This window comes from Amborella trichopoda, chromosome 7, assembly GCF_054954075.1.
Source record: "Amborella trichopoda isolate Santa Cruz 75 chromosome 7, AtrichopodaSantaCruz75HAP2 v2.0, whole genome shotgun sequence".
NCBI lineage: Eukaryota > Viridiplantae > Streptophyta > Magnoliopsida > Amborellales > Amborellaceae > Amborella > Amborella trichopoda.
This window is the reverse complement of record NC_142342.1, coordinates 29,937,644-29,962,297: the sequence shown is the minus strand read 5'-3', so window position 1 is coordinate 29,962,297 and position 24,654 is coordinate 29,937,644. Positions and strand designations below refer to the sequence as shown.

General features: G+C 35.1%; 1 protein-coding gene across 32 annotated transcripts in view; it reads left to right on the top strand.

Moving 5' to 3' along the window:
- The first annotated feature begins 4,298 nt into the window (after window positions 1–4,298).
- Window positions 4,299–24,654, top strand: part of LOC18438664 (putative ribosomal large subunit pseudouridine synthase SVR1, chloroplastic) — a 33,049-nt gene continuing 12,693 nt past the window's right edge. For 12 of the 32 annotated variants that reach the window (XR_016059408.1, XR_016059416.1, XR_016059415.1 and 9 more), the window contains exons 1-6: window positions 4,299–5,002; window positions 5,211–5,290; window positions 6,552–6,652; window positions 6,790–6,862; window positions 7,085–7,178; window positions 7,295–7,343. Coding sequence is in view for 5 of the 32 variants with exons in the window: in XM_011626799.3 (XP_011625101.1) it covers window positions 4,378–5,002; window positions 5,211–5,290; window positions 6,552–6,652; window positions 6,790–6,862; window positions 7,085–7,178; window positions 7,295–7,343 (1,022 nt within the window). In the remaining 27 variants the exon portion in view is untranslated. Of the gene's footprint in view, window positions 5,003–5,210; window positions 5,291–6,551; window positions 6,653–6,789; window positions 6,863–7,015; window positions 7,179–7,294; window positions 7,344–24,654 lie in introns of all 32 variants that reach the window. The other 20 variants (XR_002281719.2, XR_016059407.1, XR_016059406.1 and 17 more) reach the window with 2 other exon arrangements.

The following is a 24,654-nucleotide window of genomic DNA, read 5'->3' as shown; positions in this document are numbered from 1 at the left end:
GTGAAAATAAAAAAACTTCAATTGAATTTTCATAGATTCACATCTTCAGAGTAAACAAGCATATTCTATGTTTCTTATCAGATGTTATCCAAGCAGCAAACACCCCTATCCCAGGGACAGACTAATTCCATAAGAAGCCTATCCCTAAGTTAGGCTTCTCGAGGTACCCAAACAAGCCCAAAGAAGACAATTATAACCCTGAAGAAAACCAAAATTTCAAATAACATCTTTTCCAAAATTAAGAAAAATATAAATAAAAAATTTAAAAACCCCTAATTTTATTTGCATCATTCTCTCTAGGTTGGGAGAAGCTCGACCTCGAGCTTATAGAACTCAAATCTTTTAGAGGTATTCTCAGAAGTTATTGATGCAGTACTAATATTCTTTTAGGTACTTTTTCTTCTTTAAATAACAATTGATCCAACACGATTTGTAGTGAAAATCTGAGACACTGAAATCTAGAATACCAAACAGAATCTTGATTTCTCCTTCAGGCTCACATGATGGTTTTTTATAAGCTACAACACAAATATTTTCTTCTTCACAATTGATTTTCAAGATTTTTTTGCACATCTGTGCTACCAACGTCTTCTTTTGCATCGAGATATACATCTTCATATTCTTCTTCCTCTTGCTGCAATATACTAAATAGATCTTGTAGACCTTGTTCTATTACTTTACTAATATATTCTACTAGATCTTCTTTGACTCTCTCAAATATTTGATCCAATCACTTAATATTTGACCTATACGCTACATAATTAGAACATTTAGCTATTTGTAATCACCACAGATCTCAAGGCACTGATACTAACTGATGCAAGTAGAAAATAACAAACTAGAATAAAAAAAATAAAAAATATTTTAAGATATTATATCTTCTCTCTAGGCTTGCAAGGGAGTTCATCCCAAGATTTTTTCACAAGATCAAACTTTTTACTCAATTACCAACAATCTCTTTTTACAAAGAAGGGTCATCTTCCTTTTAAATTCACTTAGTTAAAAATAAATAAATACACAAAACCAAAAAACAACTTTATCTCTCTCTCTCTCTCTCTCTCTCTCTCTCATATCTTATAAAAAGGATGTTTGATATATTTTCTAACTCCCCCTTATCTTTTTTTTTTTTTTTTTCTTTCATGATGCTCAACAACCAATTAAGAGATAACAACCTCAACCCTCCCCCGCTATTTTAACGAACTCTCATAGATAATTCATAATTTTACCCTTTAAATCTCTACAACTAAAAAAACAAGAATAACCGTAAAGAAAACTGAAATATCACATAACACATTTTCTAAAATTTAAAAATATAAAATAAGAAATTAGAAAACCCTAATTTTTATTTGCATCATTGTCACCGTTTGAAAACTATCAGATGTGAGATAAAATTTAAGCAATAGGAATGAATGAGATATAGTTGATAATGTGAGAGAGGGAGATATAGGTAACGCTGTAACGCAAAGACGAAGAGAGAGAGAGAGAGAGAGAGAGAGAGAGAGAGAGAGAGAGAAAGAGAGATAGAAGGGGCCATTAATTGCTACTGTTCTCTCTTTGTTTTATTCCCTTGAGAAAACTCTACGAAGGGTTAATTTTAGGATCTCAACTTTTAGGGATATAACATCTTCAATTCATAGATTAAAATCCATAAAAAATCTCCTAATTGTACCACCTATGCACTTGGAAAAATTAATAACTCAAGATTGAAAACAAACCATTCAATTTTTAGAAGGTGAGATCTATGCGCTAGAAAATTCTTTTTTTTTTTTTTTGAGAATAATCATCTATTAATTTTTAGATGATTTAAAAAATTCAGATTGAAAAATTCCTTACAAATAGGTAGCCTCACCAAGGGAGTAGATAAATTATGTTCCCAAGGGATAATAGTAACATGCCTAAATTTAAAAAAGTCACACTACTATCTTTTTTATCCTATATTTTAAATTGATTCATATGGCACGAGAAATAATTTCAGTGTCAAACTGAGTTTTCATTGTCACATATTTATTTATCCATTAGATATTTGAGATATAGAAGATGAATTATTGGCTATGAAGAGAATTTAATAGACTACAAATACTTATACAAGAGACAAGTTCTCAACATTTATATATATTTTATAAACCAAAAAGCTATAATTTAATACTTTTTTTGGAAAAATTAAGTATATATCCATTATAGTTTCCATTATTACCAAAATACCGATAGTTTCCGTTATAACTGGAATGTCTGTTTTTTTTCACTTCATAACGGAAATTTTTAAAAAAGACTTTTTTTACCTTTTTTTTGGTTTTTGAACAACCGAAAATAGGTTGAAGCTTGGAATTTGTATTCTTAGAATTTGTATTCTTCTTTTCGGATGTTCAACAACCGAAAGTGTTTTGTTTTTGGTTATTGAACAACCGATAATGTCTTGTTTTTGGTTGTTGAACAACCGAAAATGTCTTGTTTTCGGTTGTTGAACAACCGAAAATATGACTGCGTATTCCAGAAGTTTGCTGGACATTTTTGGTTGTTTAACATCCGAAAATGTTCTATCCTTGCTTGTTCAACATTCGAAAATATCCTATTAACAATAAAAAATAGAACAGAAGCTTAGAATTTGCATTCTTGTTTTCGGTTGTTGAATAACCTAAAATGTCATATTTTCGTTGTTCAACAACCGAAAATGTGACTGCGTATTCCAGAAGCTTAAACGAGCCCCGCTATTTTCGGTTGTTCAAGAACGAAAATTAGCTTATTTTCAATTTTTGAACAACCGAGAATCCAACCATTTCGGTTGTTCAAAAACCGAAAAAGGGTAGAAAATTCTTATTTTAAAATTTTCGTTATGAAGTGAAAAAAACAAACATTCCAGATATTTCAGTAATAACGGAAACTATTTGGTATTTTGGTAATAACGGAAACTATAATGGATATATACGTAATTCCCCCCCCCTTCCCACTCTTTTTTTTTTTTTTTGAAAATCCTAAAAACTTAGATTTTAAAAGTTTTCATTATTTATATATTTTTTGTAAAGTAATTAAAATTATAATTTAATGCTATTTTCGGGGAAAGTGACCGACTACCCCCTCTCCCAGACTTTTGGGCCTTGTAGACCCTAAAATTAATGTAAAACCCTTAGTTCCCCCAAAGTTTATAAAAGAAGAACCAACACCTTCCCTTTTCATCTTTCACCGTATGTTATTTATCAAAACAACCACCATATGTTATTTATCAAAACAACCAATTCTCAAAAGAAATGACATGGTAATCTGAAATTAAAAACAAAACATGAGAACCCCAAACATTTCCCTATCCTGCATCTCTTCCTGTCACACCCCAGGTTCTCTCGCAGCACCCTTCCCACAACTCTCCTCTCCACCCTTCCCAAGTTTCTTTTCTCTATACTCACTCCCCAAGCTCTCTTCTCCCTCTATGTGCGCTCTCTTCTTGTAGACTCACTCCCCAAGCTCTCTTCTCCCTCCATGCGCGCTCTCTTCTTGTAGACGAGAAACATGGCACTCTCTGAAGTATCCTAAAAAATTAAGGTTAGATAAAAAAACAAAACTATGGCTCTCATCTCTCTAAGTTCTGCATAAATTAAGTTTTCTGGAGGTGGATTCAATGTCAATAAATCCATATCTGATGTAGAGGTTACTACTTTTTTTAGTTTTAGACAATAGAAAAGAGGAAAAAGAGGGAGGGAAATTATTTTAAATAAACCCATATATGATGTAGAGGTTAACACCTTTCTTAGTTTTGGACAATAGAAGAAAGGGAAAAAACAGAGGGAAATTATTTTAATTAATGGATGTGTTTGATATATTTTAAAACAAAATGTTGAAATTCATAAAAAGAATAAAGAAAATTGGGTGCCTACCGTCCTAAGCTTTAAACCTGAGCTGAGTGTTTAAGAAGAATGGAAGCTGTTGGGAGGGGGTTTTTGATATATATATTTTTAAATTGAAAAATATTAGATTTTAATAATTTTTTGAAATTATTTAATGCTGAATTTAGCCTATTCCCCCATCTGAATAGCCGTTGATCTATGAATCTGATCCGACCCAACCCGACCTATTTTCGAGATGGACGATTCAAGTCATCAATCGATTTTTTTTATATATTAAATTTTATCATATCAGTAATAATTCTACCTGACCCTCCCGCACCCAGTAGGATCCAATAATAACCATTAAATACCGAATTTAATGATAATCCTTTGGCTATGGGTGTGAGAGGGTCTCGTCGGATCATTATTCATTTTATATATTCGATATTTTCCGCTCATATATTCGTTGTTTTCCTCTCTTAATGCGGGGAGGCACGTTCCAGGCAAAACGCCTGCATATCTTTGTTTCCTGTACGAGAGAGGGGGAAAAGCAAGGAATGGGGAAATGGTAAGGTGGGGCGGAAGGAAGAAGTGCTTGCTGAGTAGAGAGATAAAGAGACAGAGACGTACCTGGTGTATGAGAGAGAGGACACAAACAATGGCGTTTACAGCAGCTTCTTCCTCGCTCTTTGTAAGGGAATCCTCTGCAAAATTTCTCTCCTCTCTCTTCTTTCTCCCCGAATTTCAAAACCACCACCGCGGTTGTTGCAGAAGCTTCACATCACGCAACGTCCCTCTCATCAAAGCTTCCTCTGCAAGTACGCAATTCAACATCACGTTTGGGGCCAGAAAGAAGGAAAACCCATCACCAGAAATGGGAGAACAAGATTCCTCTTCCTCCATTAAAGCACCTCAAAAGGAACTTCCCTCTCAGCCTGCTCCTCTCTTTATTCCATGGATTGTGAAGGATGAGAACGGGAATTTGAAAATTCAGTCGACCCCTCCTGCTCATATTCTCAGCGCCATGGCTGAGGCCTCCACTGCTAAGAAGACGAAGAAGAAAAAGGAGGGGGGTTCAAAAAGTGGAAGCCTATCAGCGGAACCCAAGCACTCAAAAGCGGCTCGCAGGTTTTATAACCAGAATTTTAGAGAACCCCAGCGACTCAGTAAAGTGCTTGCTTCAGCTGGCGGTATGGAACATATCTCCTTACATTTTCATTTTCTCTTTATCTCTCCCTCTCTGTTTGTCTTCTCTCTCTCTGACTCCCTTTCTAATTTCCTTCCATTTTTTGGGTGGGGAAGATGGTTTGAAACCACAGAAGTCCTTTCTTTTCCATTTGGGTCATTTGTTTCCTTTAGTTTTTTTTTTGATGGTTATGGAGTGGCCTATTTTTGCAGTGGCTTCTCGTCGTTCAAGTGAAGAGCTTATTTTTGATGGGAAAGTGACTGTGAATGGATCTGTGTGTAATGTTCCTCAGGTATGATGCTGGCCTTCGACCTTCTGAAGTTTTATTCGTTGTTTTTCTTTTGAAATTGCATATTGTTTTTTGTATTTATCAAAACACCTAATTCTTTAGCAGATTCCTGTTTTCTATAAGCCTTGTGGATTGTTTTTTTTGGGTAAATCATTTTATTAATAAGGAAAAAAAGGATTTTACATGTACATTCATTTAGAACACTAGCAACATATGGTAAGAGAAAAGGAGATAGAAAATCAGGGAGGCGGGTGCACCACACTGTTGCTTCATCCATGGAGGCCGCCCTCTTAGCTAGGTGATCGACCGTCATGTTAGCTTCCCTAAAAATATGAAGGATCTGCCATTGAAGACCTGCAAAGGACGTGAGCTTAGCTTAGCTTGTGAATCATTGTTGAAAATGTCTTCCACAGTTTGCACGCTTTTTAGTTTATATACTTAGTATTTGTTAGTTTCTATACTTTTTATTTTTATTTTTTATCAAGTTGACTATATATATATATATGTGTGTGTGTGTGTGTATAAACTATAGATACAAAAATACTCACAAGATGTGAGTGAAGGCAGCCCACAGGTCAGATGCTATTAACAAAATTTAAATTGTTAGAACATGAAAAATGGTCAACTGTCACAATGGAAAAATTTACATTTCTAGTACTAGCTGATTCATACGTAGGTAGCTGCATTTTCAATTTTCTCATTTGTCATATATAGAATGTCTGGGTATATTTATAATTGAGAGAGTTCAATAGAACGGTAGTGGTTTTCATTCGCTGTGCAGAAATAATAATTACTTTGTTTCTAATGCATCGTCAGGGTGGCGGGATGCCACAATGTGACATCTTGAGTTCTATTTCTACCATGTGTAGGGGACCTCTTCCTTACTGAACTAACAAAAAAAAGAAAAAAAACAAGGGAAAAAGATAATGCTTTTTATAGTTGTAATCTACTGCAAGTTTGTTGAAATTTCTATCTGACTTTCCTTGACTTGGAATGTGGTTAAGAGATACGTCTTATGGCAATTTTGATCTTTGTTTACTTTTGAATATCTGTACCATTTCTGTAAAATCGAGGTGTTGTTGCTGGAAATGCATGCACAAAAGACTTACATCCTGTTTTAAAGGTTTTACTTGTTAACTTTGGTACCTTGTTCAAGTAAGTCACTTAGATAATTCATGGAACAATAAAGTGGAATCTTTTTTTTTTTCTTGTTTTGGATAATTGGCAATAAAGTAGAATCTTAAATCGGAATTTATTCATGTAGACCAGGGTTGACCCTATCAAGGATGTCATTTATGTTAATGGGAGCCGCCTTGCAAAGAAACTGCCTCCAAAGCTATATTTTGCTTTGAACAAACCGAAGGGGTGAGTGTTCGTTTTCTGCTTCGTTTTCATAAAGTCTCCAATTGTTACTCTACTTTTTTGGCTTTCTTTCTTTGTTTCTGTTTGTAAACGCAGGCATAGGTTCTGCAACTAAAGTGTTTAACATGAAATCTATGCAGATACATTTGTTCAAGCAGCGAGAAGGAATCTAAATCTGTTCTCATGCTGTTTGATGATTATTGGAAATCTTGGGTATGTTCGAGTGGGTGTCTTTACTATGACTTGTTTCAAATCTTGATGAATTTTTATTCGATAAATGTTGATATACATAGCTCAGGCATTAATTCTTGAATAGGCTATGCAGTTTTGATATTGATCCTTGTTATGAATTTGTCTGCATCTCAGGATTGCGTATATGTTGTTTATAAAATTATTGTTGCTGTAATGACTGACTTGGATGGGTGGTACTGTCAGAATAAAATCAACCCGGGAATTCCAAAGCCACGATTATTTACAGTTGGTCGTCTTGATGTTGCTACCACTGGATTGATAATTGTTACCAATGATGGTTGGCTTGCTTTCCCTTTCAATTGTTGAGATCTTATGTATTTTCAAGATTCAAATAAAATGTGAATTATGTTTGGAGATTTTAACAATTTACTGTCAATTCTACTATGGTCTCAGGAGATTTTGCTCAGAGAATAGCACATCCTTCATCGGGACTAAAGAAGGAGTAAGATCTGTTTTGTCCTTGATTCCCTTTTTTAACCCTTCTGGATCGAAATGAGTGGTCTGGAAATCTTGCAAGCGTTTCCCTGAGAAATAAGTTTGTCAAAAGCATTAAGAGATATAGAACTCCAAATCCGAAATCCGAAATCAGAATATTGATAAATTGATGCTTGATATTTCAATTTTGATTAAATAGACTCAGTACCATTCATAAAAGATGAATTCATGCTTTGGTGATGATCTAATTTAGAACAGGATGTTAAATCTATAGTATTATCTCTTAATTCACCAAGGGATATGTCATGATGGTACTTTAGAGCATTGTTTGTAGTATCCTCATGATAGGGAGGGTGGGTTTTTTTTGTGTAATTAACTTGTTCGATGATTACGTGAATTTTCCTTTATAGCATGCTTGTGTTCTTCATTTAATTGTTTTCATAGGTTGATCGTCGGTAAATATCCAAAGAAATTTACTAAGTCCCAACGTGTAGGTCAAATCCATAAACTTCAATTACTCTTGATGATTATTGTTCTTTGCGATGCCATAGTTTCATATGTACATGAGTGCTTTCTTGCATGTGGGAATAAGTGTTATTTTTTTGTTTTATGGAAATGAATTGACAAGTGTTCACATAAATCTTAATTAGTTACGCTGGAAATTGTTGCAAGCTGTTATGAAAACATGAGATTTAACTTATTCCTTGATGAGTCTAACCTTTGACATTGAACTATGGTGTTTGAGAAGGAATTGCAAAAATGACTCTAGCTAATCTAAACTTGGGGATTGGTCTAGGTGCCTGTGCCACCCAAAGAGCACCAGAAGTAATTCTAACTTTGTGAATTAAGAGAAACTTATTTTCTCGGAGTCCTTGATGAAAATCCCGTAATTTGTAGTAATGGAACCTTGATGACTTAGACTTGCGTGGATCTTCAAAGTGTTTTGGAGTTCAACTTTCACCATGTAATTTTAAATTACTGATTTTAGGTACTGTATTGTAATATAAGAGTTCTATTGTTTGGGCAGCTTGTCCTCCGGTGATTTTGAAACATGCTCAAGCGTGTCCCTCATCCCAGTATATAATTGTATATAAACCCTTTTAAATTTGCACATAGTCCTTAGAACAATTATCATTTCGTCATGATATGAAAGCCAACCAAAACCCTTTTTACATTTGTCACTGAGAGATCATCTAAACTCTATTTTCTGTGAAAATCATAGATCTGGAGTCTGGACTCACTTTTGAAGGAACATATCAGCATCATTATTTTCAGTATATGACCATGTGTTATGGAGTCAACATATGTGTTTGCGTGGTCCAATTTTTTTTTTGGGTGAACTTGCATAATCCAATTTTTGGAATACCAGACTGGTTGAAACTGGTAGGATTGGTTGATTTACCCTTCGAACTGTTTTTCAGAAATAATTGAGAAAACATAAAAAAAATATAAGAAATCTGGTTAAAAGTGGCCAAAAACTGTCTGAACTGGTTTGGACCAGTGATTAAAAACCAATAATCAATGACCGACTCGTCCACCCTGGAGATCTGAGTCCTCTCGTATATTAGGGCGACCTGTCTCTAATCGATGAGAAGAAAGGTAAAAAAATTGTAAACATGTGATTTTCATTCGTTTTTCAGTAAAATTGATTTAAAAATAGTAAAAACTTTGAATCATTGACTTTGGCTTTAACTAAAATTGATTAAAAAATAGTAAAAAAAATTGAATAATTCAAAATTGTAAAACAAAGGAAGAGAACAATTGTCAAAGACTCATGCTCATTCATTCAAATGAATTCAAAATTGTTGAAAAGAAAAAGAAAGAATAAAATTCAAATGGATTCAACGTCAAAAAAAACAATGATGGTTGAAAATTGTATTTTTAATTAGTGTTTCAATTGTCAAATTCGTCAAAAAAAGATTGATTCATTCGTCAAATTCATTTAAAAAAAACAATTATTCAGACATTGTTAAGAGTGATCAGGATTAAAATTCTCCCCCGAAAAAATAAAACAAGTCTTTAAGCTTTGATTTCATAAAAGTAGGGATTCGATTTGAGGAAAAAAAAAAAACAAGCTTTAAATCTTATAGATCTTGCAAAAAGGACTATATCTTGTAAATTTGGGAATAAAATAACTCAAAATGGACCAAAGATTGATAAAGTGGCGGAAAAATCTCTTTTTTGGACAAAAAGAGGGGCAAAAAAGGCATTTTGTAGGACATGGGCAGTTTTTTGAAAATCGTTAAGAGTGGGGAATCAGCTGAGTTAGACAAATAAATTGCTTGGTTCAGTACAAAAATAATTGTGATCTGGACAAGTCTCCTGTTTGCAATCTAGAATTTGAAACCCACTTCTTCCAATTCAAATTGGACAATTCGGATTTGCATCGCTGATCTTTTCAACACTAGTTTGAACTGGTTTGTTCAACCAGTCCAACTAGTCTTAAAAGTGCCAGTTCAACTGGTACAACTATTGATTTCGCTGGGTCAAGTCAGTTCACTTCAGACCGGTTTTGACCAATCTACCCACTCAATGATTGGGGTGGACCAGTTATAAGTCTGATTCTTGCTCCAGCCCATTGGACTAGATGATCTCACCTTGTCTTAATAACATCGGTACAATCACATATTGGGGCTCTGCTCCCAAATTTAGTTGGTGGCTTTTGTCCTCTCATCCAGGCAAATCCAGGACACCCAACTTGAAGTTTTTGGTGTACGTTTGCAGTTTGTGTACTAAAATTGATAAAATTCCTGAATAGCGGGAATTTTGAGTATATGAGCGGGAAGTGATGGACATTTGCATTATGATGTGGATTCTATATTCAGCTGAAGTTGAGAGGAGTGAATGTGAATAACTTCCACACCTCAAAAAGAATTACAAGTAATCTACAGTAGGCGTTTCTTCAGCTATCTGATCTCAGGGAATGTCATCTTGATGTTATATGGTGAAACTTTGTCAAGGACTGAAGCATGTCCAGGAACACTTATGATGCACTCTCTATCATCTGGAACGAGTTATCTGTGATGGAGTCTTGAGGTTTTTGCCAACACACTTGATGTTTTTTAGCAAGACAAAAACAGGTTATTTTAGTTTTTTTTATAAATTTTAGAACCGTATCTTGAGGGTATTTAAGGATAACAATTGCATCTTATTCACCTTTCATCCGTATGTGATATCCTATAAGTGTTGCTATCTAAAGGAACTCAGTTTATCATGCTAGGAAATGTTAAGCTTTCTTCCTCTATCCCAGATGACTCATTTTTTTACATCTAGTACTATGACATATGACTTTAGTAAAGTGCAGTGCGATGTTTGCTTGGAGTTGGGACATGTTGCTTTGAGCTGCATAAAGAAAGCATTATCCAAGTAGTTTAAGATGTATGGATGGAACAATGTAGGTATCAAGTCACAGACTGGAAATATTGCTTTGAGCTACTCATCATTTGCATCTTCATTGTGTTCTATTCCAAGTTTACCTCACATGCCGACCATCACGGCTGACTCGAGCTTTATCAATAACTAACTAGGTGATGAGTTGTCTTCCTTGTCTACTTCATTGATGTTGGTGCTTCTGGTGACATGATTAGTACAATTTCAAATCTTTCATGTGCACAACCTTACCAAGTCACCTTTAAGTTTATACTATTATATTCTTTACCTATTGCTCATATTGGTAAAGTTTCATTCCCTTGCACCAGCGGTTCTTCTGTCTTTCAGTATTATATTATTGTTCTTAAGCTATTAATGAACCTTATTTTAATAGGACCAGGCATCAGAAATTCATATTTGGTTGGCTTTTGTAGTAAACCTTGTACCATCCGGTATTTGGTTACTTGGGAAGTGAGTGGGAGAGGTCATAAGGTGGGAGGATTGTTTCGTCGTAACTATGGTGAATTTCTTTGTCTTCATTATCATTCTAGTTCTTCTTTATTGGCATCGTCTTCTCATGATATAAGTCAAGCAAATGCTTATGGCATGCGGGAATAAAAAATTGGGTCACCTTTTTTCCATTAAGGTGTTATCTCTTCTCTTTTCTAGATTTTGGCCATCAGTGTTTTCAAATCAGAATGCTTCTAGAGTTGTTTCTTGAATGAGTTGGAATTTGGAAAAACTCTTACACTCTTCCCATTCTTTCGACTCTTAATAAAAATGCAGCTTCTATTTGTTTGGTTTATTTAGGTGTATGATGTTCAATTTAGTGAATTCATGTGATGGTTCTAGCTATCATGCCTTGTTTAGATGATTTTAGACCATCATATGAGTTGACTGTAATTGGACCTACACTAGAATGAACTAAATCAAAAGAAATTGTACTTTCATTAGAATTCACTGGAAAGGACAAAGTAAGTGTTCTACCACATTGCAACTCTTATAGGAAACAACTTTAATGACATTTGTATTTGAAAAACCTAATGAAGAGAGGACAAATAACTTCTCATTTGATCGAGTATGACTTAATCTATGATGCCAAACATGCAGTAACAAATTAACTTGATTTATTTCTTGAGAAGATGGTTCCAATAAAAAAGAAATTAAGAAGATTGAAGAGGAAGAGGTTCACCAAAGTTGGTCTAGAACAATCCTATTACTAAGTCCTACACAATACAACTCTTGTTAGAGAAGTATATCAGATATTTGTCTTTCCATAATATATGGGTCATTGTTTGCTTAAGAACTTCATTAATTGTACAAGAGATAAGGAAGAACCCACTAGTGGGAGGAATTGAAATTTTACCAAGATGAGAAGGAAAACCACTGATAATACAAAAATTTAAGGGTAGACCTTGATAACATTGTTTAGACTGATTTGGAAGTGTATCAATTATACCCAAGTCGTCTATGAGGGTAGCGATTCCGTTTTGGAATCTCGATTCGCCGTTTCCCCATGCCAAAGTCGATTATAATAGGTAAATTTATATATTTTTTGAATACTTCTCTCATATACCAGAGGGAATTGGTTTACAATTCTAGTATGTAGAGAATTTCGATTCCAATATGGGGAGAATCACAATTCCGGAATGATGAGAATGTTGATTCCCAGTTGATGGGGACAACAATTATAGAATTTTAGGAATCATAATTCCTTATTTTTAGGAATCATGATTCCATATTTTTAGGAATCACGATTCCATTAACCACCGAAACAAGTGGAGTCATGTGTGATTCCATATAGCTATGAAATTCGATGCCAACATGAAGGGATATCGATTCTTGCAAATAGGAAACACGATTCCTAATTTTTTGAATCGCAATTCCGAAATAGTGATAATCATTTATCTTAAATCCGAATCGTACGGACAACGATTCCTAGATTCCAAAACTTTTGATACACGCGATTCCGCGATTCTGATTCCAGAAATGATTCGGAATCACAGACGTTTCCAACGACAATAGTATCAATTATGTAGAAATACTAGAATCAACGAACCAACCACATGAGGAACTGCGGAAGACAGCTTATCACTTGAAAAACCAACTGCTGCCTTGGCTTTGGCTAATTGTTGAACATGTGAGGTAGGCCTAAAATAGAGGAAGATGAAGATGTTAATGGACATGTGAGGTAGGCCTGAAATAGAGGAAGATGAAGATGTTGGTGGACATGTGAGGTATGACTCAAATAGAGAAAGATGAAGTTGTAAAAGAGTTCACAAGAGAGAGAGAGAGAGAGAGAGAGAGAGATTGAGAGAGAGAGAGAGAGAGAGAGAGATCTGTGATTTCCCCACTTTTTGTTTATATTTCATTTTCTGGATGATTGAAGAAAGATGGTGTAATATTTTTGAGCCTTGTGGTGTTAAAAATTGTTCTTGTGAGATGGTTTTGAGCCTTCTACAACGATTTTTAGGGTGAAGTGGTCTTTTTGGTGTTAAAAATTGTTCTTGTGAGATGGTTTTGAGCCTTCTACAACGGTTTTTAGGGTGACACATGGTCTTCTTAAAAGTGAGGCCCTTTTAATCATGACACATTGCAACCCCCCTCTTCCCCCCCCCCCAAACAACCCAAGCCTTAGTGGAAAAGCTAAAGCACACCTTACAAAGGAAAAATTTGATTTGGGGGGGGGGGGGGTGGGGTTAGCACGGTTTAAAAATAAAAAATCAACAGACCAAAACCTCTGGCCTAAACATTTCATTGGAGATGTACCGTATATAGTGTTGTACGATGAGTATTCTGTACTTTCATTTCAATGTTGGGATTGGACGGGGGAAATTAACAATTTCTTCAGAATTCCGTCAATGTAATGTCCATATAATGGAAAAATAATTGGGTTAAGCCAATTGGTCATTTATAGGCACTTCTTATGACCCTCTGTTGTGGGTTGAAACCGACTTACCTCCCTATACCCAAAACATACCCCACATGAAAAAAAGATGCAGAAAGAAAGAATATGTTGAAGTATAAGCCAAAATCTCCCTCTTTCTGGTCGTTTATAAATATAATCCACATTTTATTCTATCCATTTTAAAAAATAATGTGCACTTCTGTGTGTGTGTGTGTCAGAGAGAGAGAGAGACTGGTGAGAGGGGTTATGAACTCAGATATTGACAAGTAAACAAGTGCACCTCACATTACAAAAAGGGCCAACTTTTTTACTGGACTAAGTGTCAGGTTTCTTGAATTGAATATAGGGGAGCCAACCAAGAGAAACCCATGGGCCAACTAAACCTCTCTCTCTCTCTGTCTCGCTCTCTTCTCGACAGGTGTGAAGTGAAAGAAAGAATCCCTGTTGAATGAGGTGAATTGTGACAAGGGAGGGGTAAAAGCAACCTGAATTTAATTATGAGATGGGAGGGGGTTGACAGCAACCTAAACCATCAAGCCCATGGGGGGGAGGTGGTGGGGTTTGGGAACCTAATCGCCTTTGTGTTTAACAATACTGTTCATGTGCATGATTGTCAACATGTATCTTACCTTATTGATGGGATTTGCCAAGTAATGTGATATCATCACTGGTTCAGTGCATCTAATAAGGTCACAAATTTCACTGCTTCTTCCTATAACTGGAGGTGATGCATTCCATTGCCTTGCAAACATGGCCTTGCATTTTACTAACATTGCATGGCTTGGTGACTGTTGCATGATTCTACTCCACTAGGAAGTTGTAAGGTGCCCTAAGACTGCTTAGAGTGGTCAATCAATTATCTTCAGCTGGTAATATCTATAGATAGAAAAGGAGTATGATGTAAGATTGACTATAGAATTCTATTCTAGTCCAAATTGATAAAAAAATGACTTTTTTTGGTTTTGTTTTGGTCTGCTAACATCATTGACTTGAACGTCAGGCTCTGAAGATAACCCATCCCCGGTGATAGGGTGAATGATAATACTATTGGTGTTCTTAGATCCTTGATGAAGTTTTATCATCTCACACTTGAGATGTTGAGTATTCTTAGATCCTTGATGAAGTTTTATCATCCCACACTTGAGATGATATTCTCTAGCTTTAATGCATCATTGGAGATATACACCTTTTGCAAAAGATTTTACGTATCCTTTAAAGTGTGGCATTAATTTATATTTGTTCCAATCCTTCATCTGAATATAGAATCTGCGTTATCACCACTATTGACTGTTAACAACCTACTCCTCTGTGGGATTTAGAATTGTCCTAACACAATGACCCCATTGGATTTGACCCCTTGGAAACCATATTTAATTGGTAGCCGATCATCACCACCATCAGAACCTTTTTCCAACTAATTGGGGTTGGCTACATGAATCATGGTACTCCATTCTGCACTGTCAAGGCCATACCCTCAATAAGGCCATGAGTCCCCATATCTTTTTTCAGTACTTTCAATCATGTCCTTTTGGGCCTACCCCTTATCCTTTTTGAGCCTTCCAGTTGAACTAATTCACACCACCTAGCAGGTACTATATTGGGTCTGCATTGCATATGACCAGCCCACCTAAGTTTACTTTCTCTCATCTTATCACCTATTGGTGCCACACCTTAATTTTTTTGATTCTATCCATTCTTGTCTTGCCACTCATCCATTGGTAGCCGATAATGAACTATTTTTCTCATCTAGCTTGACAAAAATAATTGAGCTTGTATGTCCATACAATTTTGCAACGATGTTCCATTAAAAGCAAAACATTCACATACCTATTCAAACCGTAAATGAATGGATGGACTAATCTTTTGGATTATGAACTAGTCATTTGTGAAATTCCATTATGAAAAATAAAAATTTCAAACACCTAGAAGAACCAGATCTGTGAATATGGAAATCGTGATTTTTGCTAAGCCATGGTATATCCCAATGCCATATATAACCCACTCATCGGTAGGGACCAAAACAAACACGTTGCTTATAGACATGGAAGGAGTGAGTAGAGCTCCCTCTTGGGATTCTTTTTCTAACGTTCCTAGGGTGGTAGTTTGGAGGGATAGCAATCCCTAAGGATGAAAGATCGTGGTCCCCATTGTAAAGGGATCGAGCTTCTCTTTGATGGTGGATCGCGAGCCCAATGGAAATGGGAGTGTGACCTTATTTCGTTGGATCTAAATCACTGTTGACGAGATTAAGAGTCCTTGGTGGGTAGGAATCTCTTCCTCCTCTATAGGAGCTTTCCCCTTCTATTGAAGGGGTTATGAATAATGGTATAGTCTTATATTTAATTTGATGAATAATGTGAAGGCATGGAAGTTTGATTGATGGAAGCAATGCATCATTTATTGATACGATCAAACGTTAGACTTAGATTTTTATTTTTCATGAAGTATAGATTAGGAAATGCATGAACACGAATTGCATTTATACATTCTACCATGAATTCATGCATATTCTGCACTACTCACTAATTCATTTGTGCTTTCGGTATGACTTGGATAAATGCTATAATAAAAAAAATAAAAAACAAAATAATAATCTCTAAATGGAAACAATGGGAAGATGAATCTAAAACAAAAGACTCAGAATCAAAAGATCAACAAACTAATCAATGCAATGTTTGGACTACCAAATAAAGTAATTTGCTCAAAAGTTTTCCATTGAATGAAAACCTTTGCTCAAGAGTTGAGAAGAACAAGAAACTAATGACAAAGTTAAACTATTAAAAGAATATTCTGAGAAACAAACAATGATTCAAAAAGTGAACTGCCCAGTACCTGGGTGGCCGCTTAGGCGGATTTGCGGGCCTGGGCACATCGCCTAGGCCTAGGCGCCCTAAAAAAGCGATGGTTCTTGGGTGCCCGCCTAGGCGCTCAGAAAACCGCCTAGGCGGCCGCTCAAGTCCAACGCCTCGCTCAGAGGCGAAAATAGCTTTCCGTGGGGGCATTTTTTGTCAATTGTTTTTATACTAAAGGGTAAAAACATGAGGGTTTTAGGTTCATTTGAAACCTAAAACTTATTGGAGCCCATTTTAGAGAGAGAGCTCCCAAAAAACTAGTTTTTTGGTGATTTCTATAGGATCAAAGAGTTTTTCAAAGTTATGATAAATTGATCAAAACATCACCCATTGATATTATATTTAATTTTTGATGTTCTATAAATCTATTGGGGGATTTTTTTTGAAGATTTTGAGTCCTTAGAATCATCTTTGAGGTGAAAGTTTGGAGATTGAGCAATCAAATTCAAAGTAAGTAATTTTTTTTTTATTGCTTGTATAAAATGCATTATTTTGAGACTGAGCAATCATACTCAATTTATTGCTTGTATAAATTGCTTGTATCAATTTATTGGGGGTTTTTTTTAGAAGATTTTTTTATATTGCTAGTATAAATTGCATTATTATAATGAATGATGAATGTTGAATAATTATTAAACTTTAAACTTTGATTGAACTATTGTCTATTGAAGATTCTTTTGAGTCTTCAAGTATTACTTTTATTTTTGTTTTCTTCCTCATGGTGGTGTAATACTGTAATGTGATATGTGGATAGTGGATTTGTAGTTCCACTAGTTTGGTACTATTTGGTAACTTTGGTTTGGTAATTTGGCTGGTTGGTAAATTTTAAGTTTTAATTGGATATGGATTATGGACGGACTTATGGTTATGCTTATGGAGTGTGTGCTAATGTGTAGTATACTTTGAATTCTGATGTGCTCTAAATACGTAGTTCATATATTTTATACAATATATAACTATAGTTACCTTTTTTTATTCAACTAGGCCGCACCCTCAGGCCGCCTGGGACCCGTCTAGTGCTTTTTAAAACACTGGAAACAAACCATTCCAACCCCAAAATAATAAACAATTTATGACTTTAAAGAACTATTAAAAGTAGCTAATTCAACGAATATAATGACAAAAGAGCTATTGATTGGAGACTTGGAAAAAGAAATAAATGAAACAAAGCAAGAAATTAGAGAATTAAAACAAAGAATGAAGATTTCAGAAGAAAAATAAGATGGGCCTTCTATGTCTTTATAAAAAGAAGAGCATATTTCTCAATCAAATCCAATTTGACATACAAAGATGACATTCTTTTATAACTATTAAAATAAACGATTTTATTTTCCAACTAGTTGCTTTAATAGTTTCAAGGGTAGCCATAATTTTTATGAAGGAAGGAATGATTCCTTGACAATTCTTTGCGAAAGTGACCAAAAAATGTAAACTCTAAATTTTAATAAAATAAATATAAAATATAAGATCCCAAATGTTCGTATGTGAACTTGGTATGAAAACCATCTTTGTTTTAATTGAAGATTTTCGAATGGCTATCATCTTAGAAAGCCCATTCCTAATAATGATTTAACCATTTATGGTCGTTAATCAAAGAATCCATGAGAATATAGGAGAATCACATGTGACTTTTCCTTATCTGTGAAAAAGATCGAGTAAAAATTAATCAAAATTTAAGACTCATTTAATACAAAAACTAATTTTATTAATGAATTAAAAACCATTGTAGATTGAAAAATGATAAAAGAGAGGCTAGAAAAAGATTAAATTTAGAAAGGAAATTTGAAGAGTTTGAAGACTTATTAATTAAACCGATCTTCCTAGTGCATTTTGGCACAGATATAGGCTTTTCAGAAGAGAAGATCCCAACTAAAACTCAAGCGATTCAAATGGATCAAAGATATTTAGAAATTTGCCAAAAAGAAATAGAGAATTTATGAAGAAAAACTTGATTCGAATTTGAAAAATTTAATCTCCTTGGAGTTGTGCAGCCTTTTATATTGACAAAGTAGCATAATTAGAAAGAGGAGTTTTACAAACCTTCGAATAGTATTAAAATAAATAAGAAATTCTATTCCAAATCAACAAGATCTCATTTCTAGGATTCAAAATGCAAAATTATTCTCTACATTTGATATGAAATCAAGATTAAGGAATCCGATAGATATAAAATATCATTTTCAATTCCTTTCAAATATTATGAATGGAATGTTATGCGTTTTGGATTAAAGCATCATATGAGTTTCATAATGTAATGAATGATCTATTTGTAGATTCCACAAATTCTTGATTGTTTATATAAACGATGTATTGATATTTTCTATCCATAGAGCAACATTGGAAACAATATACTTTATTCTACAATGAGGTAGGAACTAATGGTTTCTTTTTTGCAACAAAGAAGATCGATTTGCTAGGTGACTATATCATTTATAGGAAATAAACTTGATGAGGGAACTGCTCAACTGGAAGAAAGAGCGAGCATTTGCAGATGACTTCGATAATATCACTGACAAAAAACAATTATAGAGATTCTTAGGATGTTTAAATTGTGTTTCATATTATTATCATAATTTGGATCAAGATAGAAAAATTCTAATAGTATGCCTAGGGAAAAATCCACCTAAATGGAGATCAAATGACGTTAACCATTCAAAAAATAATCCATTCTAGATCTTTCAGCCTTAAAAATAATTGAGACTGATGCTTTTGAGGAGGGGTATGAGGGAATATTAAAGAAAAATGTTTAAAAGACATAAATGCGAGCAAAATTTACTTCAGGAGTCTTGAATTTGACTCAGAAAAATATGCAATGATAAGAAAATAAATTCTAGGCATGGTAAAAATTATACCTTAAGTTCCAAAGTGGTAGTTATTCTAGATCAAAACGTTATGTTAAGAATAGATTGTAAATCTGCTAAAGAAGCATTCTAGAAAATTGTAAAAAAGTAACCTCTAAATGAATATTTGCTAGATGGAAAGCAATATTAAAGGTGAAAAAGTAGAAGAATGTCACGGATGAATCCCAAACAAAAAAATGTTAATGCATATCACATACGAAGATGAATATAAGGTTTAACCTGTACAAAATGGTATCCACTCTAATGGTCATACCTTTAGAAAATATAGACTTAGAATTTAACCTAGCTGCTGAAACCATTTAAATAAAATATTTGGGTAAAACTCCCTATTTTTCAATTAGAACTATTGTAAAAGACTACTATTTTTATGAACAAATACTTAGACACTCGAAATATTATGAATAGTATTATTGTTAAACATCATTATAGAGGATTGTCAAACCAATATGCTTTTTGAACTTTAAAAATTAATACGATCATATGTTTAGAAGAATTTGGTGAAAGATCCTCTTTCAAGAAAAGCTTAAATGAAATATATTATCGATCATACGCATCTTATAATTATTATGATTACGTGGATGCATAGAATTATATTTTATTAATCCAAAGCTAAATGTTCACTCATTCGTGGTTGATATCATTTTTCTAATTCATTTAACCAAAATTTCCAAATCGGTTCTTGTTATGGTGGGAAGGTTTTGCAGCAATAACAACTATGTTACGAGCAAAACTTGAGGACTATGTGTATAGAGAACTTCGAAATGATAAAAGTGAATTACTTAATGGCTGAAATACATATCCCTTAGATCTTGAAATGGAATATTTATCAATTTGAAAAAAAAATCCTTCTTCATTGGAAAGGCTAGTTTAAACACGGTGGTTTGATAAAATTAAGGAAGAAGATTAAATAGAATGGGAGGATGATAGAAATCTTTTATGAAAGATCTTGATTTTCTAATCCCTCTAAACCAATGGCTTTCGCGCAAGGCTAGTCATTGCTTCTTGCTTTCGAGCTGTCGTTTGCTGGCTTTTTGCTGTTGCCCAAAAGCCACGAATGCTTTTGGATGAAGGATCGAATGTCAGATAGCTGATCAAATTAAGTGTGGATGATTTACTTGCTTCTCCGCAGGAGAAGTACTAAGCAACTTTAGGTCATACCATAAAAGCAAAAAGGTTAGGTGATTGATCATCGGGACGAAAGCGGAGGTTACTTAGTAGCTTACACGACAAGTCTAAGAAATGAAGCCTCTTAGCATTGACATACATATCCCTTGGATCTTGAAATGGACTGTTTATCAACTTGGAAACCCTTCTTCATTGGAAGACTAGTTGAAACACGATGGTTTGATAAAATTAAGGAAAAAGATTATATAGAAAGGGAGGATGATAGAAATCTCTTCTGAAAGATCTTGATTTTCTAATCCCTCGAAGCCAAATGTAGAATGGTTCCAAAGAAGGGATGGATGGGATTACTTTTAATAAAATTTTTATAAAGGTAAAAGCCAAATAGTAAAAAGATTGTTAGCTGGATGAAAATATTCTCCATAGACTACGACGTGTTAAAAGCAATACAACAAAAGTAGATTCTTTGGAGGATAAGATCACAACTTGTCAAATCAACATTATAAAAGCAGATTTCTTGAAAGATAAGATCATCATGTGGTAGTAAAATATGAAACAATAACCTTAATCCCAAAGATATCTTGTTAAGTTCAAAAGTGAAATTCCCTTCTCTATAATTGAGGACTTCATTTGAAGACTATACAAGGAGATGAAGGAAGAAGGAGAGGGCATTGAACTCTTATCCACCTATTTGGCTTTATCTAGGTCTCTTTCTCTCACCCTTAGCTCTTCCTTTTGATTATGTGTTTCCTTTTTCCTGTATCAAAGATTGTATAAGTACTGTTTAATATAGGAAGAAGCTCTGTGAAGTTCTGCAAGTATAAAAGATGTGGAGATTCTATTGTTGGAAGTTCATACTATACTTTCTTTTGTATTAATAAATTTATAAAAGTTTGTGATGTAGAAAATTTGAGAAAACTGTAAAATCTGCATGAGTTTTGGGCGAACACAAGCAATGACTTGGAGAAACCTAAGGTTTTCTCCTCACCCAAGCTAGGGTTCCAAAAGCATAAGCGTTTCTTTCTTTACTATGAAAATCACGTTGAATGACCCCTATAGGCCCCAGGCGTTGGTTAAACAATAAAATCTAAATGTACTTAAAATAAATAACTTAAAATGACTTTGGAAATAAATAAAAAGACCCTGATTTGTGCAACAAATAAAAGTAATAATGAAATATCGGAGTATAACCCGAAAATGGCTGGAAAGTTATCCCCAGCAGTAGTGGCTCTTCTTATTCTTCTTGGTAGCCTTCGTAGGGTTCACATCCTCCAAATATGAGCGAGAATTAGGAGGAATTTGCTATTCCAAAAGAAGATACTCATCGCCTTGAATACTTGAGGAACTTTGTTTGTCATCATTCTCCTCTGGCCGAGGAGAACTCGCCCTTGTGGTAGAACCTTCATCTCCATCTGTCTCTGGCCCATGATTCTTGGACAACTCAGCAATGTAGATGATACCCAAGTCTCCATATGCGAAGGCAAAAGGACCTTATAAGGGTTGCTGCCCATCATCCTCTTTAAAATCTTGAAAGGTCCTGTCTTGCAATCATTCAACTTGTCGTATTTATCTGCTGACTGCCTTTCCGTCCTGAGATACACCATCACCGAATCTCCCACATTAATGAGACTCGAGATTAAGGTGTACCATTTTACTACACCCCCGTAGACATTGGATCAACCATGTTTTGGGCCCATTAAGATCTTCCATGCTTGTGGTACATAAGCACAACGTACTTAGTCTTGAACACATCAGAGAATACTCTACCACAAACTTTGAAGTGGCTCAAGATTAATGGTGCCTTACCCCTGTGATTTCTTTCAACTCGCACATAGTGATTAGATATAAGGGTTCTCTACTTAAAACGAAACAATTGCTAAAGTTGAACCTCAACATCAGGAATCACATAATTAACCATTCGAAGGGCACATCCTATATTGAACTCACTTGCAAAAAGTCCATATGAAGATATACCAAACTGTTGGGCGGTTCTCACATAATTCTCTATATTTGGGCAAGATATCAAGAGAAACAACTTCCTTACTACCATTGTTACCTCCTTGATCCTCCTTCCCTCCAATTTGTTGTTCTCCATAGATAATATCACTTACCAAATTACCATCAAAGATAGGATCCTCATCAAAGATGGGATCGTTATCAAAGATAGGATCACTAACTTCATCACAACGTTCCTCATCAAAGATTGGATCACCCAAGATATCATTCAGATCATCAAGGATTCGGGGACCCTTCCCTTTTCCTTGCCTACTACTCGGGGTATAACGATGCTGCTGGATCACCGAAGTCTCCCCATCTCCCCATGGTCACTAAATGTTACTTCAGGCTCTTTTTCCTCATGTTCCTCATAGCTTCTTGTCTTCTTCAAGAAACTCCTTAGCAAGGTTCACAAATTTTCTATTTGGACATCGAGAAAGTGCCTGATTCCCGAACACTTAAAGCACTTAATAATGTTGCTGTTTGAGAGATTTGGGTGAGTAGAACTGCCCCCAACACCCACAATATCCTGCTGTTTGGATGAACCAGCATGCCATGTGTTTGTTCTAGACACTAAATTCCCATTTTTCCTCTAAAATTGCTTCCACGACCACTTGTACAACCTGGGCTGTACCCCACCTTGATGATGGACACCTCTACTGAGCTTCAACCTTAACTGCTGGGTTGTAAGATTCAACTAAGGTCTAGTAACACTGTAAAACAACCATATCGTGTATAGATGTTCTCAGTCCACCCATATAGTGAACTTGTCACTTTTCTTCTCGTTTAATCACATTACTTTGTGCCATCAACTCATGAAATTCATCGGTGTATCCCTCCACACTTTTTTCTCCTTGATTAAAATTATCCATTTTATGATAAATGGATTCTAGAAAATTTTTAGGTAGTTATTTTTCCTATAATTTCTTTGTCATCCTCTCCCAAGTATTAATTTTGAGCTTTCTCATTCTCTCCCTTCTACCCTTAAGTTGTTCCCACCATGTTGAGGCACTTTTCTTCAATGCTATGGCAATAATTTTTACTTTTTTATTTTTGGGAACCTCGTTATAATAAAAAATTCTTTCTAAAGTGTTTAACCAATCTATAAACTTCTTGGGTTGAGTCTCACCGTCAAAGTCGAGAATATCCACCCTCATATCAAAAACCCTAAAATGGTGTCTTCCATTTCTAGGCCTTTCGTCGCTGTTCTCATCATTTGACTCTACATGTAGAATGCGATGGTGAACAGGGTTGTACTTGAGATCCTCTTGGGCAAATGATCACCGTCTTGCCCATGATTGATACTCACAAACTCAATGTTTCAAAAGGCAGCTCGCCTAGCGCTTAGGTGGCTGCCTAGGCGGGCTTGGGCATTGCCCAAACCTAGATCGCCCTTCAGAGTGGGGTCCTTGGGCGGGCGCCTAGGGATTATGCCCGCTGAAGGGCGAAAATGCCCTTGCTCCTTGGTAGGGGCATATTCATCTTTTTTAACCCCTAAATAAGGGGGAAAAGGGGGGGTTTTGGTCACGCAACTGTTTTGTATTTCTAAGAGATCAATCGGATAGTTCAGAGTTTTGAAAAATTTATTCCAACATCGTCCTTTTGGTTTGGATTTGATTTTGACAATTTTTGAAGCTTGTTAGAGGGTTTTTGGGAAGTATTTGAGATTGAAAAACATCTCAAACATTGAAGATCGAGCAAAAGGTCAGTTAAAATTCTTCATTCTTGGGATTTTATTTATTACTTTAATGTCTTCTTTGAGTTTGTTTAGAAGTGGTGTTCCGGTTGGAAGTATGGTTATAACCAAAATCCAAATGACAAAAATCATGTAAGATGTAATTATTGCGAAAAAGATATTAATAGGGGTATAAACCAGTTAAAAAATACCTTGCCGCTATTAGAGGGAATGTTGCCCTTGTAAAAATGTTCTTGAAGCTATCAGAGAGGAGATTAAGCAATAGATGAGTTTGGTACAATGTTCAAGAAGGTGGATGTGGGCGGCCAAGGTTTTGGGCCGCCTAAGTGCCAAGGTGGCCACCGAGGCAGGCGCCCAAATACTTGGGCGGACCTAAGGGAAGGGGGTTGGGGTGGGGGCCATATGTTGTTTTGTGAATGTGTATGCGCATGCACACATCTGTGTGTGTGTGAGCTCTCACATGAAATTCTTAACGATCATCCTATTTATTCCTCTTTATTTTATTTTGGATCTAT